Genomic DNA, 21,189 nt, shown 5'->3' on the forward strand with positions numbered 1-21,189 from the left:
CCAAACTGCAGTGACCAGATAATCTGGGTTTTTTTCAGTGATGTCAGTCGAAGGGTAAATATTGGATAGGAAATCAGGAATAACACCCCAACGTCTCTTCAAAAGAGTGCCTCGAAATATTTTATTGTCATCTGAGAGGGTAGACAAGCTTGATTTAACATCTTGGCCGAAAGGTAGCACCTTCAGGATTGCAGGACACCCTCAGCATTGCACTGGAGTATCAGCCTGTACTTTTGTGTCTCCAGAGTGTGCTTGAACCAACAGTTTTCAGACTGAAAGACATTGGTTCTCCCCACAGAGCCACAGAAGAGGAGTTCAACAAAAGGAAATAATTGAGGACACCAACTTTTACTTTCTTTGGAAACCTGGAGATTGAAGGAGGGAAAAGCCTAGAGTTCTGCAAAATGTAGTTCCCAGAACTGACTAAATCAAGTCAGTTAGATGAATACAACAGTTGAGGTTTCTCAGACCCTTCTTAAAGTCATTCTGCACATTGAACTGGGCAAACCATTACAGTGATATTGTAGGGGGAAGGAAGAATGTGGACATGGCAACTTAGCAGTTTGGTCAGAACAAGACAGCAGATTAAAGAGAAGCAACAATCCCAAGTGAAGCTGAGAAACAGGCAGAAAGTGATGTTCCTGGGTGGCAGAGGAGGGGAACTGAGTGAACCAATCAGTGCATCCCAGTAGACATGCAAAGGGAGATGCAGATGAGCTGTCACATGAATGAACATGTTATTCAAGTCTTGTCCAGTCTTGAGTGTTACAGAGTGAAAAATTGCTCAGAGGTACAAAAATCTTTGCCTGGCTGAACAGCCCAAAATTGATACCACAGTCATCAGCTCCCTTTAGGAGGTGGGCATATAGTGAAATGGGCAATTTCGATGGGAGGAAGATTAAGGGACGAGTTGTTCTTAGTAAGGGCTAATAAGAGAGATAACAGTGGTGGCTTGGAAAGACTGACTGAATCTTATATAGACTTAAAAACTTGCCCAGTAAATATTTATTTTGTAATCACAGAATTTACCAGAGTGGAGTTTGACTGAAAGGTTACAGATTGTTTAGTTTCCTGGTGTTCTTGGGGCCTGTTGCTAATATTGAATGTTAGTGGATGGGGAATGAAGTTATGGGGCAAGTTGCTACTTACTGGCTGCCCAGATCCAGGGCTCGAACAAAAGATGGTGTATTTGCGGATGATTCCATTTGGCTTGGTAGGGGGGAGCCAGGCCACCACCACGCTGTTAGCTGAGGAGGGTACTGCTTTGATTCCCGCAGGAGGCCCTGGAACTGAATCGAAGAATAAACAGAGCGTGAAATAAAGAAAAGCAGCTTTAATAACATTTAGTCAAGCTGTTTATTAATTCCTAGACCAGCATGTGCCTCAAAAGTCTGCCTTTTCAAAACTAAAGCGTATCAACGATTACCCTAGAGACTTCAGCAAACATACTTGCCTAAATTCTTATTGATTTCTACTTGTTTTCACAGAGGTTGATGTAATCATTTTATTATGTAAAAATCTGAAAGAAAATATGGTGAACATCTATTCCCCAAAACATAACCTATTGTAATATATGCAGAAAAGGGCAAATAAAGTCTATTATTATGGAAGGCATGAAAAAACATTGTACTTTTAAAAGATATATTGCTCAGCACTGATTGTCCCTGTACATAATATCAACATTAGCCTGCTGAATAGACAGGACCTCTGTGCAGTTACATAGTAAATAATCCCCATATCCTAAATTACTATTCAGTTGGATCGTGACTGATCTGCTTCACAACTCCATTTACCTGCTCTTGGTAGATGAAATTTTATGCTTGTAAGTTTGATGCTGTTAATGAACCCAGTCTCCCCAGTACACACACAGGTATCAGCCCAACCTGATAATTTCGGAAAGTGATCTTTACCTGTAGGTCAATAGTTGACTGTCAGTCTTGAGGACGGACCATGGCAACCTACAGTTGTAAAAACAGTGCGTCTTTCAGCTCCTTGACCTAGCTTCAGAATGCAGCCCAGACTAAAACAGTCTTGACTAGAACCATTGGTTCCTTTAAAAGGTTTGGTGGCATGTGTGTGCTGGGATATTTCAATCAGATATCCAGAAGACTCTAAAGTAGAGCCTCAATGATAACCACTAGCTGCTAACTGCCTCTCACAAACCATAGGTTAACTGGGGTTGGATGTAGAAAATGTCAAATGATATGATATAAGGTTCCTCAATTGTGGTGGAAGCTTAGGCATATCAGTTCGGGGAATTGTAGTGTCATACCAATGTCATTGGACTAGCAATCCAGAATGAATTTTGAACAGAGATGAGGAGAAACGTCTTCAGCCTGAAAGTGGTGAATCTATGGAATTCCTTGCCACAGAAGGCAGCGGAGGCCAGGTCATTGAGTATATTTAAGACTGAGATACATAGCTTCTTGAGTATTAAGGGATCAACGGTTCTGGGGAGGAAGCTGGAGAATGGGGTTGAGAAACTTATCAGGGGAAAGGGAGGACAGCAGATGCTGGAGAGTCAGAGTTGTAAAGTGTGGCGCAGGAAAAGCACAGCAGGTCAGGTAGCATCCGAGGAACAGGGGAGTCAATGTTTTAGGCATAAATCCTTAATCAGGAATGACATTCCTGATGAAGAGCTTAAGCCCGAAACATCGACTGTCCTGTTCCTCGGATGCTGCCTGACCTGATGTGCTTTTCCAGCGCACGCTTCTCGACTGAGAAATTTATCAGCCATGTTTGAATGATGAAGCAGATCTGATGGGCTGAATGGCCTAATTTCTGTTCTTATGTCTTATGGTCTTATCCTACACGAATGTTCTGGGAATATGGGTTCAAATCCCACTATGGCAGTTGGTGAAATTTGAATTCACTGAATAAATATGGAATCAAAAGCTGGTTAATCGTGAGTACACAACTGCAATCAATTGTCCTGAAAACCTGTCTGGTTCACTAATGTCCTTGAGAGAGGGAAATGAGCATTCTTTACTCGGTCTGGCTTCCATGTGATTCTCGACCCCCAGCAACATGGTTGACTCCATTATCCTCTGAAATAACCAAGTAAGCAACTCAGTGCAAGGGCAATAAGGGTTGGGAAATAAATACTGGCCTAGCCAGTGAGGCCCACATCCCACAAAAGCATATATTAAAAAAACTTGGGCAGAGTACCGCCTGTTATTTTGACCAAACCATGACACATCCAGAAATCTTGAGTGCTGACACTAGTGTTCATTTCCATCTTAAAACTATCACATCAATCATACAATCTTCATGTTTTTAAACAAATCTCTTCTTGTTGAACTTGTTTTTATAAATGTTCTTTCTCCTATTATTTAAGTGGTTTAGACATTCCCAATAGTTTTCCTCCCACAGTCCAAAGATGTGCAGGTCAGGTGAATTGGCCATGCTAAATTGCCCGTAGTGCTAAGTGCATTAGTCTGGGTGGGTTACTCTTCGAAGGGTCGGTGGGGACTTGTTGGGCCGAAGGGCCAGTTTCCACACTGCAGGGAAATTAATCTTAATAACAGAAATGATTTGGAAGCTTGTTGATGACATACTGGGCAATTTTATCCAGTTTTTGTTACTTGTTCATGGATAGTAGGCATGACTGGCCAGATTAGCATTTATTACCCATCCTGAATTCTCTCTGAACTGAGTGACTTCCCATGTTCATTTCAGATTGTAGTCAAGAGTCAACCCCATTGCTGTGGGTCTGCAGTCACATGTATGCCAGACCAGGTAAGGATGGCAGATTTTCTTCTCTAAAGGACATTAGTGAGCTAGCTGGGTTTTCACACCAATCAATAATTGTTTAACAATCACCATCACAGAAACCGGCTTTCAATTCCAACGTTTTATTTAATTAGCAGAGCTTAAATTTCATCAGTTTCCTTGTTGGGATTTGAACATGTTTTTCCAAAATATTAACCTGAGCTTCATGATTCCCAGTTACATGGTAGTACTGCAGCACCACCATCTCCCTGACAAATTACCAATCCTTCAAGAATGATGAAAGGACAACAAACGTTCTTGACAGTGAATGACAGGACTTGCACACCCTCGTACTTTTATATGTCTTGCATAAATTCCAGAATGGATTAGCAAGGTTCCCCACCAGTACCCTTCCACTGACCCTCTTATTTGTTTGGTTGAAATGGTCTTCACCCTCAACAATTTCACTTTCGAATCCTCCAGATGAAAGGAGTAGCCATGGGCAACCGCATGGGCCCCAGCTATGCCTGTGTCTTTGTCGGCTACATAGAATAGTCTGTCTTCTGGAGTTATACCAGCACCACTCCCCACATCTTCCTCCGTTACATTAATGACTGCATCAGTGCCACCTCATGCTTCCACAAGGAGGTTGAACAGTTCATCAACTTCAGCAACACATTCCATCCCAACCTTAAATTCACTCTGACACCTCCTTCCCCTTCCTGGACCTCTCCATCTCCATCAATGATGATCAACTCACACAGACATTTTTTACAAACCCACTGACTCCCACAGCTACCTGGATTACATCTCCTCCCACACTATCTCGTACAAAAATGCTATCCCGTATTCCCAATTCCTCCGCCTCTGCCGTATCTGCTCCCAGGAGGACCTGTTCAACCACAGAACACATCAGATGACCTCCTTCTTTAAAGACCACAATTTCCCTTCTCACGTGGTTGAGGATGCCCTCCAACGTATCTCATCCACGTCCCACACCATCGTCCTCGAACACCACCCCACCAACTGCAACAAGGACAGAACCCCTCTGGTTTTACCCGACCAACCTCCGCATAAATCGCATCATCAGCTGACATTTCCACCACCTTCAAATGAACCCCACCACCAGGGATATATTTCCATCCCCACCCCTGTCTGCTTTTCGCAAAGACCATTCCCTCCATGACTACCAGTCAGGTTCACGCACCCCCCCCCCAACAACCCACCCTCCCCTCCTGGCACCCTCCCTTGCCATTGCAGGAATTGCAAAACCTGCACCAACACCTCCCCCCTCACCTCGGTCCAAGGCCCCAAAGGAGCCTTCCAAATCCATCAAAGTTTCACCTACGCTTCCATACACGTCATTTATTGTATCTGCTCCCGATGCAGTCTCCTCTACATTGGGGACACCTTCTTGCCAAGTGCTTCAGAGAACATCTCCGGGACACCGTACCAATCAGCCCCACCACCCCGTGGCCAAACATTTCAACTCCCCCTCCCACTTTGCCGAGGACATGAAGGTCTTGGGCCTCCTCCATCGCCACTCCCTTACCACCCAACGTCTGTAGGAAGGATGCCTCATATTCTGCCTCGGAACCCTCCAACCTCATGGCATCAATGTAGACTTCACCAGCTACCTGATCTGTTGTGCTTTTCCAGCACCACACTTATCTTGACTCTAATCTCCAGCATCTGCAATACCCACCTTCGCCTAAAGGTTTCTTAGGGCTGACTTACTTCACCATGTTCTTCCATGATGTGGAGGGGCCTGGCACTGGAATGGGATTTGCAAGTCAGAAAGTCACATGCCACCAAGTTATAGTCCAATAAGTTTACTTGAAATCACAAGCTTTCAGAGTGCTGCCCCTTCAGTGAAAGCTCCGAAAGCTTGTGATTTCAAATAAACTTGTTAGATTATAATCTGGTGTCATGTGACTTCTGGCATTATTCCTGATTGTCATTTCGGTTCACTTCATGAATTGGGAATAAAACAGGTTTGATTAATGTAAAGATGTGAATGCTATATTTGCAGAGGTAGTAAGCAGGATTTAGTTTTCACTGTGGGCACAGTAAGTCAGACTAAACTATGATTCGGTTAACAGCCTGAATGTGCTGATATTGGCAGGCTCACTGTTCACCCGGGCTGGGGGGTTGAGGGACAACAGCATTCGACCTTATGACTGGCTCCACCTTCACTGAAATTGAGATGGAAAATTGAAATGGATACTGGTATTCATGTGAAAAAAGGTTGTGCCCCTTTTGCAGTTCTAGAATTCCAGAGAAAGCTTTACATCTCTGCAGTGAAAAGTAAGAATTTCCTTTTGCAGGGAAGAATAAGAAAACACCCCTTTAGGCAATGCAGTATTTGTGAATAAATGCAGAATCATCGTGCTGATGGTACAAAATTTTATGAACATGTGTGCGTATGCATGTGTGGGTGTATAAGTGTGTGTGTGTGTGTGTGTGTGTGTGTGTGTGTGTGTGTGTGTGTGTGTGTGTGTGTGTGTGTGTGTATATAAGTGTGTATGTGTATGAGTGTGTGTGCATGTGTGTGTGCGTGTGTATACGTATAAGTGTGTATCTGTATGAGTGTGTGTACGTGTGTGTGCGTGCATGTGTGTATGTGTATGTGCATGTGTGTGTATGTGTGTGTGTGCACGTGTGTGTGTGTGCGTGTGTGTTATACATAAAATAGCAGACAGTGGAATAAGCTAAAGAACATGTTTATTCCCGAAATTATTCTCAAGTTATTATGGTCAGAAGTATAAATCAGACCTCCCTCTCAAAAAAGTTTGAGGTGGATGGGGAGAGAAGGGCCTCTGTCACTTTAAGGGGTGTGATAATTAATACGAAAATGACAGATGATGAGACAATCGTGATCATCATTTTCAGATAGGCTGCTCAAATCCTACCTACCACGAGATACTGAATTCTGAGCAGCTTACAGGTATTAAGCAATGTGGCTTGTTGTGGTTGAGGGGGGTGGGGTGGGGGGGATATAGGGGGAGATCACGTTGCTGGGAAAAGATTGCAGGGGGGAAAGAGATGATACAGGCAGCCAAAAGCTTAAGCCTCCATTTTTCAGCATTACATCCTTAATGTGAAAGCATTATGACTGGACCAATAAAGATAAATTCTAATATTTAAGACTACCAGGGGCTACATCGTCACAATTTAATCCATGTTCAAAGTTAATCCACATTCTCTGCACCTGTTTAGGATGGCAGGGTTCAAATCAGAACCTATGTATGTAGATTAATCTGTGACAAAGTCCCTGAGGCCATAGGTACAAATCCTTTATTTCTTCATAAAAATTGCATAAGTGCAGCACCACTTATTTGATTTTGAACTTCAGGCTATTCTATTTACAGCACAAGCTACAGATTTTATGTGAAATATTCAAACGATAAATTACTGAATAATTGAGCCGACATTATGGCTGGCAGGAGATGTGGCTCAAATCATTGGCAGTGGCCATTTTTTAATAACAATTATGTAGCGGTTTATATGCATTCTAGCCGTGAATAATGGTCATAATTTTTATACTAATGAGCTCTTCTTTTTCCAAGTTCATGAGCTGCATTCAGTTGATAGTAGGTGCTTGATTCTCTCTTAGTATGTACCATGAGAAAAGACAGAAAAGATGGACCATGAATGATTTTTAAACTTCCACTTTCTTGAAATGAGGGGCCCAGTAAGATCACAGAATAGAAACCCTACAGTGTGAAGGCAGGCTATTTGGCCCATTGAATCCACACTGACCCGCCAACAAGCATCCCAACCAGACTCAATCCCTATAATCCTGCAATCCCATGGCTGAGCCACCTAGCCTGCACATCCTTGGACTGTGAGAGGAAACCCACACAGACATAGGGAGTACATGCACATTCTACACAGACGCTTGCCAGAGGGTGGCATTGAACCCAGGTCCCTGGTGCTAACCACTGAGCTATCCTGACTGGATAGCTAACTTGCAATGCTGAGCGGCCCCAACAGTGTGGGTTCAATTCCTGCACTGGCTGAGGTTATCATGAAGGACTTTACTTCTTAACCTTTCCCATCACCTAAAGTATGCTGACCCTTAGCTTAAATCAGCACCAGTCATCTGGGATTCTGGCAAATTCACCTTTCACTATCTAAACTACCTTATATCCAAAAAACCTCAATCTTGCATCAATTCCACACCCATGCCCATCTTTGTCCTTGTTGACAGCCACTGCACATTTCCCAAAATACTCAATCTAGAAAAACTCCACCATGGTTTACCCAGAATGCTCCACACAACCAGATTTTACGGGATTGTCTTGTGCCATGAAAGTTTGTTGGATTGGATTTAGGGTTAGGGCCACTGACTTATATATTTTGTCTTCAGTTGACATGTTTGTGTAGTATACCACCCCTGTGGCTACATTCTCCTCATGACCTCGCTATGCCAAAGCTGTTCTTGTCCCCAGAGAGCTGGTCATGTACTTTGAGTTAGCAAGCCCCTCCACAACTTCACCTGCCTTTACCTAATCCCACCATGTTGTTATGGCTCTATTGTTGCTTTAAGAGAAAAAAAGTTGAATTGAATCAGAATGATATCAGGATGCCTAAAAGCATATTCCAGCCAAAAAAGCACCTTTAAAAAACTCTCACCATTATAATGTAGAAAAATTCAGCAGCAATTCAGGCATTAGAATCCAGGAGGCACTGGTGTAGTGGTAATATCACTACATCATAGAGAGATAGAGCTGTACATCATGGAAACAGACCCTTTCATCCAAATCATCCATGCCGACCAGATATCCTAAACTAATCTAGTCCCATTTGCTTGCATTTAGCCCATATCCCTCTAAACCCTTCCTATTCATATACCCATCCAGATGCCTTTTAAATGCTGTAATTTTACCAGCCGCCACCACTTCCTCTGATAGTTCATTTTATACACGCACTGCTCTTTACGTGAAATGTTGCCCTTTTTAAACCTTTCCTCTCTCACCTTAAACCTATGCCCTCTAGTTTTGGACTCCCTTACTTTGGGGAAAAGACCCTATTCACCCTATCCATCCTCCTTGTGACTTTATCCTGCTCTATAAGGTCAACCCTCAGCCTCTGTCACTCCAGGGAAAATGTTATCCAGGCTAATGTTCGAGGGGCACAGGGATTCAAATCCTATTGCAGGATTGAGTTCAATTTGAAAAAAAAAGACCAGCCTACTGGCAGCGATGCAGGCCTTGATGATTGATGTAAAATGTTTCATGATCCCTCTTTCGGGAGTGAAATCTGCTGTCCTTACCTGGTCTGGCGGACATGCGACACACAGCAAAGTGAATGACCCTTCACCATCCTCTGAAAAGGCCCCAGGAAGCCACTGAGATCAAGGGACAATTAGTGATGGGCAATAAATCATGGCCCAGTCAGCCATCCCCATGCCCATGAGTGAATCTAAAAAAAAGTGAGCAGATTGGCTGTTTTGGACGAATATTGGCCTGAATTCTCTTGCTGTTCTCTGAATAGTGCTGTGGGATCTTCCGTATCCACTCGAGATTGAAAAATGGGGCCTCAAATGTTACATTTTGCATTTGACAGTGCAGGATTGCCTTGGCACTATGGTGCAGTGAAAACCTAAATGAAAAGGCTCAGCAAAACCTCTTCTTTCACCTTGCATTTCATTACCCTCTAGATGTATGCTTCATCTCTACAAAGTGCTTTGGGTCATTTTCCCCATGTTAAAAGCCTGGGTTGGATGCAAGGCGTAGCTGCTGACCCATCTATTTTGATAATGTTGAGAGAAATGTCGGAGTATCGGCCATACTTGAGCCTGCCTCGGGCATAATCAGCTCCCTGTCTGGTCCAGTGGTCTGCTGGGAACTCATAAAGTGCACAGGGTTCCTCTCAAGACAGCTGCCACTATCCAGACGCGCAATAATAATCAACGAAGGTAGCAGCAAGCCCAGAGGGGACTCAACTGCAACACGGATTCATGACTTAAAGGCCACTGGGAAACATGCAAAAGCTCAGCTCATTCATCATCATGCATTATTCCCCCAGAAGGATTAAATGTGGCTGAAAACAAAATATGACAGCATCATCATCTGTGGGCTAGAGATGATTAAATACATTAATAATTATTCAGGGATCTTGGATTTTCTTTTGAATTGGAAAATACAAATCCTACTCTTAACTTTGATGCGAGAAAGGATTAGTTAATGAAAAAATATGCAAATACACGGGACCCCTGGCATTAAAAAAAAACTGCATGCAGATCCCACTTTGTGGGAGAAACTGGGTCATCCAGTTGATCTGGCAGAATTCCATCAGGATTTACCATCCACTGCAATCAAACAACAATTAATAAGCTTGGAGGTGGCATGTTATAATGGATCTGAACATGATAGGATTTGTTCTGGCATGAACTGAAGCCTTAATTTCAGACTGCAGTCTATAATTAGGTACATTTTAATTTTAAATCACTTCATCGGTCAAAAGCCAAGCTTGCTGGACAACTCCAGTTCCATCCACGCTCGCCTCTCCCAGCAGAGTCTCTCACTCACCTGCTGTCCAATTACAATTTTTTTCCCCTTAATAACCATCACTTCCACCTGGCAAGGCTGCAGTCATTTGGATCTTGGTGACATCTCTGAATATTTCAGCACAGCCACTAAATAATGCAGAGCGGCCGAATCGAAAAGAGCAGAATGGACGAAGGAAGGAGTTCAATGCTAAAACTGTGCTAGATGCCAGTCAGACCACAGTCGGAACAAGTGAACAGTTTTGCTTCTCTTATTTAAGGAAGGATTGGGGCACTGCAGACAAGGTTTACTAGGCTAATGCCAAGTATGGACAGACAAACATATCAGTGGAGGTTGAATCGATTTGGCTTGTATTCATTGAAATATAGAAGATTGAGAGATGGCCTCATTGACACATACAAGATTCTTAGAGGACTTAGGTGTGGAAAGGTTGTTTCCCCTTGTGGGAGAATCTAGGACTGGAGATTTTCAACTCTTAAAAGGGGTTGCATATTTAAGTGAAAGATAAGGAGGAACCTCTTCTCTCAGATGGTTGGGAATATGGACAGAACTGCCAAGGCTGGGTCATTAAGTATGTACAAGGCTGAGATAAACAAATTTTTAAATCAGTAAGGGAGCCAATGGTTATGGGGTAAAGGCAGGGAGGTGGAGTTGAGGATTATCAGATTAACCAAGATCTCACTGAATGGCAGGACAGACTCAATGGTCTGACTAGTCAGTTCAGCTCCGAAATCTTATGATCCTAATTTTTTACGTTCTCATTGTTTTTCTCCTGTTGTATTTCATTGGTACATGGATGGCCAACTGTAGAAAGGATTGCATTTATCCCAGGAGGTATTTCTTATATTCTGACGTTCTTATATTTTTATATTCCTTGCCAGTGTTCATTTATCTCCATCATCGTCAGCCGCAGCAGTCCTTCGGAGTGATGAAGACACGAAGCACCAAGCTCGTGGCGGGAATTTGTGCTGGAGGCAGCAGCATTAATTGCCTATTTGTGGTTGTTACAACTGAGTAATCTCCGAATGAACCACCTCACAACAGGATCGGAGTTGCGTACCAGCCTGACCACATTTCCTCTCCAACGGAGATTAATAAATCAGCTTTACTGTCACTTTTTTTGATGCAACACATATTTACTAAAGTAGGAAGGGTGAAATTCTCAGAATGCAATGGCGGGTATTGAGTCATGTTCTATTGGATTACCAGTGAAGGCTGTCTAACTATTTTTATGGCATTACAGATCTGATGGGCCGTAGATACTCTTCTATACTGTGTGATTCTAGGATTCTTAGTTCACTAAATGAACCACTTACACCACTACAGTCCTCTCAGTGAAATTCGCCATGATGTCACCATCCTCACTTAATTAATTTACACGGTTCACCATCAATAAACCTGCTGGTCAGATCCCATTATTTAAGTGAGGGATGATTGAGGATAGTGAGTTAAGATGTCAGAGAATCGGTAAATGCAGTTTATGTGTTTCAATAGAGAGGAAGCATTTACTTTACTACCACTGTATGCCAGGGTGAGTTGTGTCAGTCCAATTGGTTTTGTCAGGTAGAAGACAATTGGCAACTTTCGCCTCAGGTGGTGGAAGACTCCATGTCCATCATCAGCAAAGGATGGTGAGTGCTTGCTGTGGAGCGAAGAGCAAAGGCTTGTGTGTGGAATCTTTACATTTGGAAAGGCTGCTGCACTGCTGGCTCTCCCACCCAACCACTGATGAACTGAGATGAGTCAACAACCAATCAGTTTGGCTGTGTAATGAACACATCTTCTGTAGCCATCAAGTCTCAGAGTGGGACTTGACCCTGGAGCGTCTGGCTCAGAGGCAGAGACAGTACCCACTACAGCACAGAATTTTCCCTCCCGCACATGGTCCAGCGGTTGCTTATTTGGTGGGGCAAATCTGAACAGCCCAAACACAAAAGCTTTAAAGAAGGCTGATTCTAATCATCAAAAGAGCTGAAACTCGGGTCATTAAATGAGAGATTGATTTCCTACTCATTAAACTTGGCAGCTTCTCAATACAATTTCTAGCACAATCAGAAACTCTCCTTGACTGCATCATGTACACAGAAAAAGCAATGTTGATTTCCATAACATGCTGCAGCACTGGGGGTTGGAATTGGCATTTTTTTATCAGTAACTCTGCTGGGTGTGAAGTAGGTAGCAGGATGCATGGCTGTTCACTAACTCTGTTAAAACAGAAATTTAAATTGAAGAATCTATCCTATCTATAATGTGAAAACAGTGTCTGGATAGTGCTCTCGATCCTTCTTTAAAACTCCGCAGAATGTATCACGACTCACATCGAGGTTATAACGAAAGACTTAAGAGGGTGAGGTAACGAGGTTTAGCAAGAGTACTCCAGAAGTGATGGTCTATAGTTGAAGGCTCAGTGAAGTGATTAAAACTGGGAGTGCAGCAAAAAGGCTGGAATTGGAGGAGCTCAGCAATTTTGGAGGAGGTCACAGTGATAGGGAGAGAGGGATTTAAACTCAAGGGTGAGAATTTTAAAATCAAGGCGATGCTCATCTAAGACCAGTGTAAGGTTACTGTAACATCAATGCAACACCAATGTGAAGCACTGATTGGCCACACTGCTCATCCAACCCTTTGGCAGCTTACATTGAATAGTCTCACCATTTGGCTTTAATAGGGGATTCCTTTGTCACAGAAGGAAAGTTTGAAAAACAGCTTGTATGTGATATATTTTGGAATTGTAGGGGTGAGTTATTTTTCAATAATAAATATGTTGACTTGATTAAACAAGTGAGAAACTAACGTGTATTCTGTTTGAGTGCGGTTCGTTGTATTAATTCCAGTGGGGAAGAAAGACATATAGTTGTGTTAAAGATAAAGTGCATCATTTTAATTCTATTTTATAGCTCAGACTAACACAAACTTAGGCTAACATATATAAGAATGCAGTTAAGTAAAAGGCTTGTACTCAAAGATGCATCTATGTTTTAAAATGATAACTTAATGTATGTAATGTGCCTATGTGTATTAAGTTGTGTGGTCATTTTGAGCTTTAATTTGTTTTAAACATTAACAGTTATTGTGGAGTCTCATATGGTTCTTGTAGTGAAAAGATGTTGATAGAACATTCAGATGTCTCATTTGGGTCAATAGGGGGTGAGAATCAATCATTTCATGATTTAAGTAAATGCATTAATTGTTTAGGAGCAAATTACTGCAGATGCTGCAATCTGTACCAAAAACAACAAGTGCTGGAGATCAGAGCTCTGATGAGGAATCATCTAGACTTTAAACATTAGCTTGCTCTCTCTGCATGGATACTGCCTGACCCGCTGTGATCACCAGTATTTGTTGTTTTCAGTGCATTAATTGTTTGTGGGCACCATCTTATAGGAGAAAGTGAGGACTGCAGATGCTGGAGATCAGAGCTGAAAATGTGTTGCTGCTCCTTGGATGACGCCTGACCATCTTATTTATCTATGGAGTTGGTTAGCTTAGAGGGACAGGCTATCATAAAAGGGACAAATGTGATTGGCATCTTAAAGAATTAATAAGGAGACAGAAGGAAGTGATTATCGCAAAGATGACCATTACCTTTAAAGAAATCAATCAGGAATTAGGCATTGATTACCTAGCCAATCCGTTCCTGTAGCAATATGCTAATGCAAATTCAGGATGATTTTCCTCATGTACAGTGAGTAGTGGAGAGCAAGGGTTACTAAGGCCTCGGCTGAAAATGTGTTGCTGGAAAAGCGCAGCAGGTCAGGCAGCATCCAAGGAACAAGAAACAGGAACAACATCCAAGGATGCTGCCTGACCTGCTGCGCTTTTCCAGCAACACATTTTCAGCTCTGATCTCCAGCATCTGCAGACCTCACTTTCTCCTTAATAAGGCCTCAGTCTTAGTGGTTTAATGTACATCAAGAAGACAGAAGAAGAACTTTAGTGAACAGAACAGATAAAGAGATAGTCAACCAGTCTTGCAAATTGCTACACTAGTGTTGATAACTTTATTAAGAATCAATTCTTTTGTACTTGTCTCGATATATATAATATATTCTGTAAAACTTGTGAAAAAGTATTTATAACTGAAATGGATCTTGCAATTAATCATGATGAGTAAACTTTAGATTGGCTTTCTCCAAATTCAGTCTATAATTGCCATTAATTTAGGCTTACAATTGAAGTGCTTCCCAAAATCTGACAGGGTCAGGAGGAATGGTCTTCCTGAAGTGAACAAGCATTAATCTAAGCCATTCAAAACCCTTTGGGGACATTGTCTCCTAAGCTTCCAACTTCCTGAGGTCAGCCAAGTTCCCTGTCATATATTCAGGATCAATTGATCAGTAGCTCACCAATGGAACCTTAACATAACTCAGCCACGAAAACTACTTGGAAAACTTGCCAGCGCTATCAAGAGGACATCTTGAACACACTGTCATGTCTGCCAAGACCAAACACTTGGCTCCAATTTGAGAAGGAGATACAAATTAATAAGCACCAATTGACAGATGGAGAATTTTAATTGATAGCTCTACATAAGCCCAATTTCAACATTGCCTTTAATCGAGAAGAAGCCAAGGCCCAAAAGTCAGGATGTAATTGAGATTAAAAAGAATAGATGGGAAGATTAGCTAAAACAAGGTAACAGCAAATACAAAAGCAGCACGGTGGCACATTGGTTAGCACTGCTGCCTCACAGCACCAGAGACCCTGCCTCAGACGACTGACTGTGTGGAGTTTGCACATTCTCCCCGTGTCTGCATGGGTTTCCTCTGGGTGCTCTGGTTTCCTCCCACAGTCCAAAAACTGCAGGTTAGGTGAATTGGCCATGCTAAATTGCCCGTAGTGTTAGGTGAAGGGGTAAACGTAGGGGAATGGATCTGAGTGGGTTGTGCTTCGGCGGGGCGGTGTGGACTTGTTGGGCTGAAGGGCCTGTTTCCACACTGTAAGTAATCTAGAGCCCGAAAAACTATAGTGTCATCTGACAAAAAAGACACTCAGAGAGAAATTTTCAATGTTCATCAAACCCATCAACCTAACAAGTCCACATTGACCCTCCAAAGATATCCCCCAGATCCATTTCCCTACCCTATTACTCTACATTTCCCCTGAGTAATGTAGTTAACCTACACATCCCTGAACATTATGCACAATTTAGCATGGCCAATTCACCTGACCTCCACATCTTTGGACTGTGGGAGGAAACCAGAGCACCCAGAGGAAACCCACACAGACATGGGGAAAATGTACAAACTCCACATGGATAGTTACCCAAGGCTGGAATTAAACCCAGGTCCCTAGCACTGTAAGGCGGCAGTGCTAGCAACTGAGCCGCCATGCCACCTGCTGACCTGTATAAAATAATATTAAAGGAGTTGACAAAGGAATACTGTATCCACGAGTTATGAGCTTGAAAGCCTCCTTGGCAACAATTATTTCCAGAAATATTCCTCATTGAAAGCATCATTGTGTGCTGTTGACCCTGGTCATGTTGTGCTGCTGAAGATTCGGTCATGTCATGTAAAACCTGAAAAACAAAACTTGCTCAATGTCTACAGTAGAACAAAAAGAGAGAGGGTCCTTACTGTCTTCTTTTGTTTGAGTGTAGAGCACCAAGCTACGCACTCCATCTCCCGCCTGTGTGAACGCCAGCACCTGCACACTGTAATTCGTGAATTTCTCCAATCCCTTCAGCTCCACTCGGTTCTCCATGGTGGTGATGTTCCGCATCTCTCCCCACTCTGGATCAAAGCACAATAGGAAAACTGGACTGAATGTGGGGCAATGGAACAAGAGACTTAATTTCACTGGCTGGATGGCTTCACTTCTTCAGCTCGGTTTTGGATCGGGGGAAGTTTATTTCAGATGGGGAGTTGACCATCTGAAGGGTTCTATGTTAGGGTTCTATGTGAGGGTTCTATGTCAGGTGAAATTGAAAAAAAAATCCACCTCACAAAGCTCACACAAATTGGCACAAGATAGCTGTTGTAAGAATTGAAAAAAGTACAAAAGGAAGAAATTGTATGTGACTGTGACTAAGACACATTATTAGGACGGGCTAGAGGAAGCTTTACTCTAATAGCGAACATGGCTTGAGAGTGTTTTATATTTACACTGGGATAAAAGGGAACGTCCCATTCTCAGGATTATTTAGACATCTGACACATATACACACACCCCGGCAAACACACACTCCCACATTGGCAGGCACCGGTGTACCCCTCAACACACATGCATATGCGCATATACACACACCCATTTAGACACACACAGACATAGTTAAAAATCATACAACACAAGTTTATAGTTCAACAGGTTTAATTGGAAGCACTAGCTTTCGGAGCGCCACTCCTTCATCAGGTGGTTGTGGAGGACACAATTGTAAGGCACAGAATTTATTGCAAACGTTTACAGTGTGATGTAACTGAAGTTACACATTGAAAAATACCTTGATTATCTGTTGAGTTCTTCATCTGTTCAAATACCATGATAGTTTCGCTCCTTTCATGTGTAAATCACAAAACTTAATCTCAGGTTAACGGGAACAATTGGTGTTAGCTAGACAATATGTTGAACCACTCCCACATTGGCAGGCACCCATGTAAACCACTCTACCCCTCAACACACATGCATATGTGCATAGACACACACCTGTTTAGACACACACACACACAGGCGTGGATCACAGCAAGGCTGCAGCATTTAATCACCAATCTTTTTTGTACAAGTGGGAAGAGATTCTGTAGCACTCTTGCTTTATGTCACTTTGAATCAATAAATTTCAGACCAGAGGTACTTGGTTGAGGGGGCAGCGCACAACTAGTGACATTGCCAGGCAGGGAGCTTTTAATTTAAAATATGCTGGTGAGCATGAAACTCTGCAAATTCTAGAAATCAGAAATAAAAGCACTTGGAGAGGTTCACTGCATAGGTCAGCCAGAAGATGAAAGAGCTAGAATGGTTAAGTGCAGAATTTGTGCAAATAATCAGAAAGCAATTGGACAGGAACCTAGCTGAGATTGGTAGCAATATGCACAGGAGATAGTGAATTTTGACTGAGGTTATTCAGGGCCATCAGTATTTCCTGGGTTCTTTTCCCATACCAGCTGCGGTCATCATGAAGATGCCAACTTCTCAACCTCACCCCTCACCTAAGGTGCGGTGACTCCAGGTTAAACCACCACCAGCCATCTCTTTCGAAACAGAGAACAGCCCCAAGGTCCTCTGGAACTATGCTGACTTTACCTTACCTTTACTTCATGGAATTTATTTTGATCAACCTTTTGGAACTTTTCTAATTGTAAGAAATTTCTGAGCATTCGTATTTCCTTCAGTTGGACTTTGTTTAAGAATAGATTTGTTAATTTCTGACCCTATTGAGAGATTAAATGGCTGTGGGTGATTGGCAACATTGATGATCATGATGCTTAATTGTAATGTGACCTTTTAGGCAAGGACAATGTGTCATTCACCTGCCCTTCATTTTAATACGTTTCCATTGCTGCCCAAAACATGGAAAAACTTAGGACAATGTGACCAGAGAGAGAGCAAATGGATAAAACAAGTTTTCCCCTCTCCAGGTGGCTTGTAAACTATTGGTCATGTGCTGTGACTGAGTTCTGTAATAATACCAACAGAGATGATGTTTACCCCATTCTTACCCAATTCTTTTATGTGATCTGCCCGTCCCTGTATTCGTTGCCTAACTACAGTTGAACTTGTTCGGTCATTCTGGAGGATGGTTCAGAACAACCGTATTGCTGTGGCTCTGGTGTCACATGACAAGGCCAAGAAAGAAATTGGAGATTTACTTGCCTAAAGTGCATCAGTGACATAGATGTGGTTTTGTGACACTTGTGAGTATGTCCACAGTCACCATCAATGATACTAGTTTTGAATTTCTGATCTTTAAACAAAAATCATCATTTCAATGCATTTGTTAGTTAATTGAATTCAGATTTCACCATTGGTCAATGTGGGACTCAACCTCTTTTCCCTTAGCTATTAGTCAAACCACTCTGGGCCCTGCATATGTCTTTATTCCGTGGGAACATTGATCCTCCACCACATGCAGCAGCAGCGACATATGTGGGAGTCCTATCAGCTCAGTGAAGACCCTGTTGATTCCCATTCACAAAACCAAACAGTGACTGATCTCCGTTCTGCCCAACATCCCCTCTTTCTTCCCACAATGCTATACAATGGCACTAACATTGGAATACAGTTTGGTTGAATACAGAGATGTAGCATGGCTCTGCATTATACAAAGCCGGATATTTCCAGCTTCCTTTCCTGATTTATGCTGGGTTCACATGTCTCAGCTGTGGATTAAAGCCCCAGAGCCACTTGTTCTGGGAGGGATAGATCCAAATTATTACATAATTACATCGGGAATTGACTGCCTGTAAGAGTAATAGAGGCAGAAACCATTGTAGCATTTAAGAAGTATTTAGATGTCCAGTTGTGATGCCAAGGCAGGCAAGGTTATGGGCCAAGTGCTGGAAATTGGGTTTAGAATAGTTAGGTGCTTGTTTTTGACTGACGCAGACTTGATGGGCTGAAGGGTCTTTCTTTGCATTGTAGACCTCCATTGGCCGATTATTAATGAAGATTTATGGAGGTTCAAAATCATGCTGGAGCTGGACAGAGTAGGTGAGAGAAGCTGTTCCTGTGGAAACCAGATTGCGTTATCTTATGCTTTAAGTCAATACTGCTATCTGCATTTAGAATATTTAAGACTGAGAAAGATAGGTTCTTGCATATCAAGGGTATCAAGGACATCAAGGGTTAAGGGGAGGAAATGGGAGAATGGGGGTTGAGAACCTTATCAGACATGTTTGAATGGCATAGCGATGGGCTGAATGGACTAATTTCTGCCCCGATGTCTTATGGTCTTATACCAGTTTGGAACATCTCAGACTTTGCGCTTCTGCATATACACTGTCCTGAGGCTGTTCACTCCTTATCACTTAGTAAAGTTCTTTAACTCCTTATGTACTGAAACATTCCTTTATGCAATTTCTGAAAATATTTGTAGCTCAGGTTGTATGTTTGCTCACTGAGCTGGCAGGTTTGTTTTCAGACGTTCTGTTATCATGCTGGGTAACATTATCATTGAGCCTCCATTGAAGCACCGGTGTCTGTCCCACTTGCTATTGATGAGTCTTGGTCTCTTAAGGTGGATGATATCATTTGAGGAAGAGAACCTCTGAGAAAAAGAACCAGAAGTGATATCATCCACCTTAAGAGACCAAGACACATAAATAGCAAGTGGGACAGAACACCAGCGCTTCAATGGAGGCTCACTGATAATTTTAGCTCGTATGGTGATGAAATGTCTGAAAACAAATCTGCCAGCTTAGCGAGCAAACGTAAAAGCTGAACGTTCCATTATTTTCAGCTGTACATAGTAGGCTACCAAATCCAGCTCTCTAATACAGTGTCAAAGTTCTCTCTCTTCATATGCTCATTTTAGACTGGTGGCTCCTCTCTTGCTCTTACCCAGTGAGTGGTTAGGATCGACACTGCACGTCCTGAAAGGGTAGTGGAAATTCAATCAAAAGGGAATTGTATAACTGAAAGGAGATAAAGAAGGGCTATAGGGAGAAAGCAAGGCAATGCGATTAACTGAATTACTCTTGTGAAGAGCCAACATGGATGTGATGGGCTGAATAAACTTTACGGCTGTAACTGTTCAATGATTCTTTGAGAACTGGATCATTATTAAAGTTCAGGAAAGGATAGCAACAATCTACGTATGGGGTTAGAGCTGGAGCATTAACCCAGAATATACAGAGCACCCTCAAGACGGCAAGAGAAAAAAATTGAAGAGACGGAGAAAATAAAAGTAATGCTCAGCTCGCAACTGACCTCCATCTTGGTGCACGGACCAATATATGACTCGGAAGCCCTTTAACACTCCATTTAAGGTACTTTGTGGAGGCGGTGACCAGACAATGGTGACAACGTCAGATGAGATTGAAACAGCTTTCACATTGTCTGGAGGTTGGCTGGGAACTGTGGAAAGACAAGACAAGTAAGAACACAAAGCAAACCTCATCGATCCTCCAAACAACTGGAAATTATTCCCAGGCTGTGAGGAAGTAATACAGTATTTAGGGAAGGAACAATACCTTGTTAAAGTGACAGCTTAACAACACAAGATTCCTAACAATGTATGCATTCTACAAATCATTCTCCTGCTTTGAAAGGGATTCAATCTAGGAGAACGCCAACACTGTCCTCCTTACACAGGCACGCGCAATGACAGGTGTGATATAGAATTGGCTCACCTTACTCACAAAATGTCTTCAGAATTATTGTTTGACACCTTTCCTGTTCCCCATTCAAAAAAAAATTATTTGGGAAGTGTGCTGGGTGCTGGCAGATGGGGCTAGATTGGGTTGGGATATCTGGTCAGCATGGACGAGTTGGGCCGAAAGGTCTGTTTCCATGCTGTACATCTCTACGATTCTATGACTATGACTCGAAGCAAGTTTTTTTTTACTAAGCAAGAGGCCTTTTAAGACATTTTTCAAAAGGACTGCTATTTTGTTTCTTTATTTTGACAAGAATATCAGTGTTTTTCAAACCACTTTCCAGAAAGTGTCAGCATCATCAGGAAGCAAAAAATTCCAAGAATCCACACTCTTTTGTGATGTCGCTTGATGCTGCATGATGTGTTTGGATTCAAAACAGATTAGTGGGGGGGGGGGCAAAGTCAAGAAACACCTTCAGCTTTAAACTTTAGAGTTTAACCATTTATTAAACATTATTACTAATAGGTTTTGCAGGCTCTGATCCCATAGTAACGTTCAGCAAAGACTATTCTATCTTTTTGCTCTCAGTCTTTCTAGTCCAGTTCTAACTCCACCCTCACTGTGCTATTTATGCTCAGTGATGTGAAGTTCCATCACAATCACAAGATTGCTCCAAGGGTAGGAAGTTCTCACACAACACAAACAATTCA

The 21,189-nt window shown here is 42.4% G+C and overlaps 1 protein-coding gene across 2 annotated transcripts in view; it reads right to left on the reverse strand.

Annotated features, from left to right (window-relative positions):
• dscaml1 (Down syndrome cell adhesion molecule like 1) overlaps positions 1 to 21,189 on the reverse strand; it is a 537,532-nt gene that overhangs the window by 89,412 nt on the left and 426,931 nt on the right. For both annotated transcript variants that reach the window (XM_060846680.1, XM_060846681.1), the window contains 3 exons: positions 20,091 to 20,237; positions 15,806 to 15,961; positions 1,150 to 1,289 (listed from right to left, as the gene is read on the reverse strand). In XM_060846680.1, the coding sequence (XP_060702663.1) occupies positions 1,150 to 1,289; positions 15,806 to 15,961; positions 20,091 to 20,237 (443 nt within the window). The remainder of the gene's footprint in view (positions 1 to 1,149; positions 1,290 to 15,805; positions 15,962 to 20,090; positions 20,238 to 21,189) is intronic.

The sequence above is a fragment of the Hemiscyllium ocellatum genome, chromosome 29 (genome assembly GCF_020745735.1).
Source record: "Hemiscyllium ocellatum isolate sHemOce1 chromosome 29, sHemOce1.pat.X.cur, whole genome shotgun sequence".
NCBI lineage: Eukaryota > Metazoa > Chordata > Chondrichthyes > Orectolobiformes > Hemiscylliidae > Hemiscyllium > Hemiscyllium ocellatum.